Consider the following 8,104-nt stretch of genomic DNA (forward strand, 5'->3'; position numbering starts at 1 on the left):
TAGCATGCAGGTTAGAAAAAAACAAAACACACTTGATTTAGCATTCGATAGGTTTTCTTTTCAAGGACAAGCTTTGTAAGAAAAATGCAGCCACAGAGAATGAAATATGACTTCCATTTTCCATTCCATTTGGTTACTGCTCAAATATTCTGCATTCACTTAATCCTAAGGTATTGTCTCTAAATAAGCATCCTGTGAGTGACTGTGAAAAGTATTTGCAAGGTCAAGTGCTACCTAGTGTAGCATGACAAAAATGCAATACTACATTCAGCCATGAAAAATGCCCTTCAAGAATTAGCCAGACTCAAAAATATGTTAAAGAACAGTAAATAGTTTCAGCTGATCTGCAAGTGGGATTTATCAGCCTTGCACAGGAGAGGAATTAACCCTTAAGAGCATTTTGGGAGCACAGAAAAGATGCTGGTTAGAGAGGATGACAGGCTGCTGGTTGCTCTTGTGAAGCTGGTAAAAAGCTCCTGAGAAGGAGCCTCGAGCTAGTTGCCCAGTGGCAGATTTAATAAGCTGTATAAAGCCACTGCTACCCAGCCATAGCAGACAGCAGCCCCCCATGATGGGGCATTCAAAGGGGATCCAAGCAGTTTACACAACCTTCAATGAAAGGAAGAGCTTCGAACAAGAGCACGCAGCAGCGTATTTTCACGCCTGTAGCCCCAACAGCAAAAGCTGCACGTGGATGAGGATAATACACAAGAGAAAGCTGCCTTCTTCTCATCCCCCTTCCAAATGCTCACATCCCGCTCCCTTTATTGGAGCCCCTCTACCTCCCATTCTTCTGTAGGTTAACTCTAGCTACAGAAATCTCAGGCCTTAATTTCAGAAGAGCAGTATTTTCAAGACCTGGGGGAACTCTGACGTGCAGAATTAGCACAAAGATACAACATTTTGCTCTGATATTTTATTTAAAAGCCTTAGAAATAGGAAACATAAGAGGAAAATCATAGCATCTAAAAGAGCAGTAGCCTTCCTGATTGCAACGAAAATGCTTGGAACGGCAAACCCTGAACACTTATGCTGAGGAAGTAGATGAAAATCTAAATTCTAAAGTACTGTGATCTGGGAGGCCTGGTTTTCCACTTCTGAAAAGCTGGAAAAGGTGACAATATCAAAATACTGAAGGATGTATCCTATTACACATGATATACTTCAGTTTCACCAAAACATACTAAAATTATGAGTGCCCTGAATAGTCCCAGCAGCATAGATCAGGTTTTAACAACAAGGTCTCGCTTTTTAGACCTGGTAGTAAAAACAAATAAGCATCCAATATCAAGATTTGTGTGTATGCTATCAAGCATGCAGCTAAAATTTCTAGCTCCGAGTATTAACACAGTACCGCATTTTCTTTGCAATTCTGTTTAATATATAGGATTGCAGTAAGTCATATGAATCAAATATTTTCATTAAAATACGTAATCTGGTATAATTGGAACTAAGCAAGTTTGACAAGCTTATGTGCCTGAATTGCTACCTGTACAGGATCATGCTTGCTGGGGAGAAAATTATCATTCAACCAGTCTAATCCACATCCTTTCTTCTTCCACCACAGCCCATCAATAATATTTTTTGATTAACTTATCCAACAAACTTAGACAGCTGTGACTAAATGATGTAAGGTTCTTTATAAAAACAATAAATAGGAAGCAATAAGAAGTCTATGTATCAAATAACCACTCCAAAATAAGTGATAACAAAAGCTATTTTTCCAGGGCTTCCTGAGTCCTCTTCAGAGAGAGCTCACCCCGCTCAGATCAGTTGTTTCCTAAAGAAAGGAGTGTCTATCTACAAGTCACTCTACCAGCGCGTCCAAGAAAAGCTACCATTTGCCAAAATAAACTTTGCTCTTCAGAAGATAATCAGGTGCTTACAATTACTTAAGCCCAGTAACAGACTGTAAAGTACAAAAGACTCAAAGACCACAGATTTCAGGGATTCGGCACACAGCCACTCCTCTCTTCCAGCTACAGAGCACACACTGACAGTGCTGCAGGAATCAAGAAGGGAAGTATTTATTATTCTATCCAAAAGAAATGCAAGCAGTACAATGTTATTACTGCTAACACCACTTACATGTATTATGACTGCTTAAAAGGGGGTTAACTTGTACATCATGAAGAGTAACTTGGCCTGAACCTCAGCGTAGCTGCCGGGACATGTACATCGCATTACAAAACTACCACCTCCTTAACACTGAGGGACTAGCACAGCAAACGGATAGGAACTGAATTTTCTGGAGCTCTAATAGCTTCAGGTTATCAGCCTGGGACTACTTTGCATTGCCTGCAGCCACAATCCCTGTCACGCACCAACAGCCTCTCAACTTTCTGCAAGAGATAGAGCTGGGAGGTGCTATTCCTCATAGAACAAGGTGAGCTAACCTAAAACGAGCTCTAAAGCAAGCCAGATGAATCTCTGTGTATCCTCAATGAAGACTAAAACTGAGACAACTAAAACCACTTAATGCTTTCTAACCATACAATTTTCACAAGAAGCCCTGGGCCTCTGCACCAGCAGGGTCTGACACACGTGCACACCCACCAAGTGCACCACAGCTCTCAGCACAGGGGATACCAACCTGGCAGCTTCAACCAGGGAGGGCAACGAAGCTAACATTACACTCGCATACCACAAACATGCTCTCTGTATGCAACAAAACTTTTCTCCAAGGGCTTGCAAGCAAACCGGGCAGGCCTGCGCCAAGACCAGCCGGAGCACTCCCCTCTCCACCAGCCTTCCTCGGAGTGCAGGGCTTGTGCTGAAGGGGCCCCGGGGATGGGTGACAAGGCCACCAAACCTGTGCCAACCCCGACCCGAGCCCGAGCCCCGCCGCACCGGGCCGGGAAGGGGCGGCCGCCCCCGCTGCCCCTTACCGCCGATGATGGTGCGGATGAGGGAGGCGTGCCCCGGGCAGTCGACCAGGGTGAACTGAAGCTCGCCGGGCCCCGGGCCGAGCTGCGGCGGCAGGGCGGTGCGGAGGCAGGAAAAGCCCAGGTCCAACGTGATGCCCCGCGCCCGGCTCTGCGGAGCCCGGTCGAAGGCGGCGGTGGAGCCGGTGGTGCTGAGCGCCCTGGCCAGCGCCGTCTTGCCGCTGTCGATGTGGCCCAGGACGCCCACGTTCACGTTGAGGACGCGGGGCACGGCGGCCATGGCGGAGCCGCAACCGGCCGGGTCCGTCCCAACAGCGCCCCTGCGGCAACGCCGGCACCGCCGCCGCCGTTCCGCGGCCTCGGCCCCGGGGAGAGCCGCAGCCGGAGCCGGGCCCGGCCCCGCGGTGGCTGAGGCGGGCACGGAGCGGGGACAGGCGCAGCGCGGCTCTGCCCTGCGTGGGCTGGGAGCCTTCCTCCGCCCTGGAGTGAAGTAAAAGTGGTGTAAAAGAGTAGCGAGGGCGTCGTGGTTGTGGCATGTACACCAAAGGGGGGCCCAGAGAGGCAATGAAGCAGCCACACGTCTTGCGATAGGTCACAACCACATCCACAGTGGCAAAACCCACCCAACTCCCAATAAAAAAAAAACACAACTCATGGCAGCACAGGTCACAACCACACCTGCAGCAACAAAAAATACCCAAATCCTGACAGAAGTCCCAAACTCACAGCACCCCAGACAGAGCTACCCCACAACCCCATCCAGTGCCTCATTTAAGGGCAGCAATTAAACCCCATAACTTCATACACCCAACAGCTGCTGGCCCCTCTTCAGGTGGCTTGAGGCTCGTCAGGGCAAGGCCTAACCACAGCAGGAGGGAGCCAGGAGCACCTGCTGAAGGTCTGGGGAATGGGTTTCCCTAATTATCCCTGCCTGCTGTCTTGCTCACGCTAATTAGTCACTGTGGCCCACTTGCTGTCACACAACTCCTTCATCCTGCCTGCAAGGAACGTGGGTGCCGATGGAAGTACAGGGCTGAAACCTGGTTTTGAAGTTGGACAGACATTGCAAATTAACACACACACACACACAAGATTTAGATAATTCATTTTTTTTTTACTTTTATTCACTGATTTCTGGGTTTGCATAATTCCTTCTCCTGAAAGGATACTTAGCATAGGATGCTTCCCAAAAGTCATACCTTGAAGGGATTAAGAACAATCGACCAATAGCGGTACTGAACAGCTCTCTGGCAAACCAACAAAACCAGCCACCACCAACCAGGCAGACAATCATCTGCGGCCTGGGAGCATGTAATAGGATAAGGGCAGGAGCACATTTCACTAGTTTACGTCACCTGGCTTTACTGATATCCCTTTATTGATATCCCAGGAGGCACGCAGGGCCAAATCCTGGTCACAACACTTAACACAAGCACTAAGAAATGTGCTCTGCATTTTCAGTAACAACTACTAAGAAGTCCTAAGTACTATTTCAAATGATAACAGCTGTTTACAAGCCAAGAAAACAATACTGGAACTGTTATAGGCCATACACAGGTGTCCAAGTAGACTAGACCTGGACTATACAGATTATTATTATTTATTTTTTGAGAGCAATTCTGTTGCTCACCTTATGCAATAATATATATTGCTAATAGCATTTAATATTCACAGCTCAGTAACTACTTATAAAATGGGGCCAGAAGGGTAAGATGGCTTGCCTTAGGTTATTTTCAGCATCATGGATTTATTTTAGGTTTTGACACTAAACACCAGGCTTTCTTACAAAGAAAGTTGCTTCCTATCTTTTCAATATGAAAGGGTTTATGGAGCTTTAAATCTGGGTACAAATTATCCCTCCCCCCTAGCCAAAAATGCAGAAGTCAAGATGCCAGAGTCAATGAGTCAGTGGCACAGGAAAAAAAAAAAAAAAAAAAAAAGCAGACATTCCTAGCATGCAGTGCTATTTGAAAGAAAACTATCTCCCTAAAGGAAAGAAAGAAACTCACAAGGAGTACTGCCAATGCACTCAGCTAGCCTGGTTAATAGGTTTCTTTAGCAGAATAGTTCAGCTTGATGGGAGCTCTGTCATGGGAGCTGAATTAAGCATAATGTCACTTTTCAGACCAAGTTCCCAGGCTTTGAATAGTTTCCTGTGAAATCATAAGGCTTCGTAGCTCATGTGCATTTCACTGCCCTGAACGTCTCAATCTGTTATATCAATACATACTTGCAAAGTTAATGGAAAGTATACTTCTATTCCCACAAGAAAAGGCCCTACAATATCATAATCCACAGATATCCCTGCATCATATTACGTACTATTTAATTCTTTTAACATTTATTACTAGATAGCTTCAGAAGGAAAGGTGAAAAAAGGTCTGATTCCCAACCAGAAGAGGCATTATCCAACAGACCTCCAGACACCTGAAATACCTACTAATGTCAGCAAGCTTTGACAGAGTACAGAGGTCTTAAAGTTTCTACAATTCTTGTAAAAATTGGCACTGAGATAAAGGAAATGCCCATTTCAATGGCCCACACAGCCTAACTGGCTACAGCAAGAGCTCAGGTGTGATCTGTTTTGCTTGGACTGGCAACATACCGATGAAACAAAGAGCTGTGACCGTAACTGGAGAGATACTGCACAGAACTCAGGGGGGAAGAATTGGTTTTGCTAAGGTGATGTAATGAGGAAGATAAAAATCTATAGCAAAATTGATTTAATCCTACTGATCCCATACAAATGGTAGCATTTCCTTTATAGTGCTATACTCTTAAATGACCCACAAGAAGGAGGGATATTAGGTGGGAACTTGGGCTTATTCTTGTTTTTCTTCCTTTAGACACAGAAAAGACTCCCAACTCTCTAGACAGAGAAGGCATTTATCCTTCTATAGAAGGGAAATTATTTGTCAACAACTTGCACAAGTTGTTTAAAAATACAAGTTTGCTGCAGCATCCCCAGTTTTGTTGTTACCACTCACCATATACCTCTGTATACAGGAATTCATAGTCTGCGGATCAGATTTTGCTGTATATCACCTGAATGCACAGCAAGATTGGGGAACATGTGGCATCAGTAGCATGAATACAATTCTGTCACCTATAGCGAGGAGATATTTGATAAACATGTGGACGATTTTATTCGGCATTAAAAGAGGTCCATTGTAGTTGCTCACAAAGTTTGAAGAATTAAGGATTTGGGAATAAAGAGATGGCATTTGTTACGAGTCATCACTCCTACTGCTTTGATGACAAGTAGGAAAAACCTTTCAGCTTCTTTTGCAGGAAAGAAAACAAAAAACACACACAGATCTCGACCTTACTGAGATGGAGAGGCGAACGTGGCAAAATGAAAGAATCCCAGCTTCTCCATATTTTTCTACATCCATCACAAAGCAACCAGTTTATAGCATTTAGCTGTTCTCCTTGTTTTGTCCTCAATACACCATTCCCCTTTCCAATTCTTCTCTTCTGTACTGAATTTCTTCCTTAAAAAGTGTTCAGTTTAATTGCTAAAGTTTATGGACTCATGGGAGAAAGGGCAGGAAGTCAGACTTTCAGGATAGAGTAAAAATGTAAAGGTCATTCACACACTCACACACACGTACTCTCTCTCACTCCAAAAATAATACACTATTTGACAGTTTCAGGATTCAGCATGTCCCACTGAAATTTGAAAGCTTATGTGAAACTAGGCCACGTCCTGTAACCTCAAACATTTAGTCTAGGAAAACAGCTCTCAAGTCTCCAGCTCCCACATCGGGTATCACATGACGTCTGTGCCAAACAGGAGACCTCAAACAGGGGGGCAAAAGAAATGTTGGTAAAATGAGTTGATTAAACCTGGGGAATAACAGTTCAGACCGTTAGTGACAGGTATTATTTTTTCTGGTTAACTGGCTAGTGAAATATTAAATTATACTCAGAGCACCTATAACATGAGATGGGCAGAATGGCCTAACACTGACTTGTATCTCATTGAATGGACAAAGGAGAAAAGAGACTCAAGCTTTGAAACAAAGTAATTTTACCCTCCCTCTTTAATAGATGTGTTAACTATCCAAGCTCACAAAAATCATGTTAAGGTTGAGGTTCAATATTTCCTCATACTGATGCACCATGACATCAATTATTATAGATCTTCTAAGCTATTTGAGTTCAGCCATAAACTTTACGGTAGTTCTTGTACTCCTCTCTTTCTGACAAATAAACAATTAATCCTGTGTGGTCTAAAGGATTATTGTTTATTTTCCTTCACCAAAATGTACTTTTTCCCCCCTCCAACTGCAATTTCAGTACGATGCTCTACAAGCATATGGAATGAGTAAAACTATCAGTACAATGAGATGTGCCAAACCATTCAAAGCTTAAGGATGACAGTAAAACTCCTTAAGTGGTGCTCATTTGAACAAGTAAGAGGGAGAAGCCAGTCTCACATCCATCAAGTAAAACAATTGTTTAGTAGATTTTTCTTTTAATATTGAAATACCCACTTCTACAGCAAATACAAACCCAAGCCATTTTCATAATGAATTCTGCAGGTTAGTACTAAAATTGTACCTTCATCTCAGCAGTGGATTTTATTTACTGACTAAAGATCATTCCTAGTGTCCTGAAGTTTTAGGTTCTAGCCCAATTCTATTTTTTGAGACATATTGCTGTAGACAAAAAAAAATTAAAAACCTTCTGGTTTTGTTTCCTCTTGTTAAATATGTTCTACCCATTTTTATCAGATCTCTAATTAAATTACTATTTCTTATGTAGCATAGCTGATCTTTACATTTCCTCTACATTATAATGAACATTAACAGCAATTCTCTATTCTTCTGTCTCAGTGTATATTCCTATACCCCAACTTTCACAAAAGAAAATAAGGAAATATTAATAAATAGACTTTGAAATGCCATAGTCTCAAAAAAAAAAAAAAAAAAAAAACGCCACTTGGCAATATAAAAAAAAAAAAAAAAAAAAAAAAAAGGCACCTGGCTGCAATTTCAAACAAGATAACATGGAGCATATGGTCAGATTTCAGTTAACAAAAGACTACATATTTCACCCATTGCTAGCTCTTATTAAAGGAGTGCCATAGCTGGCCTGAACTTACTGCTAACAATATCGCTGCCTCCAGAGCTCTTCGAAGACTTGCTAATTATTCCTTCAGAACTGGCAGAAACTTGAACTCTGACCAGACATACCCACAACACTTGCAGCAG

The 8,104-nt window shown here is 43.1% G+C and overlaps 1 protein-coding gene across 1 annotated transcript in view; it reads right to left on the reverse strand.

Moving 5' to 3' along the window:
* Positions 1–3,477, reverse strand: part of EEFSEC (eukaryotic elongation factor, selenocysteine-tRNA specific) — a gene marked incomplete at its 5' end in the record, with an annotated part of 122,660 nt that extends 119,183 nt beyond the window's left edge. The window contains one exon of the mRNA XM_035337897.1: positions 2,889–3,477. Coding sequence (XP_035193788.1) covers positions 2,889–3,477 — 589 coding nt within the window. The remainder of the gene's footprint in view (positions 1–2,888) is intronic.
* Positions 3,478–8,104: the final 4,627 nt, after the last annotated feature.

Source organism: Oxyura jamaicensis, chromosome 12, assembly GCF_011077185.1.
Source record: "Oxyura jamaicensis isolate SHBP4307 breed ruddy duck chromosome 12, BPBGC_Ojam_1.0, whole genome shotgun sequence".
Lineage (NCBI taxonomy): Eukaryota > Metazoa > Chordata > Aves > Anseriformes > Anatidae > Oxyura > Oxyura jamaicensis.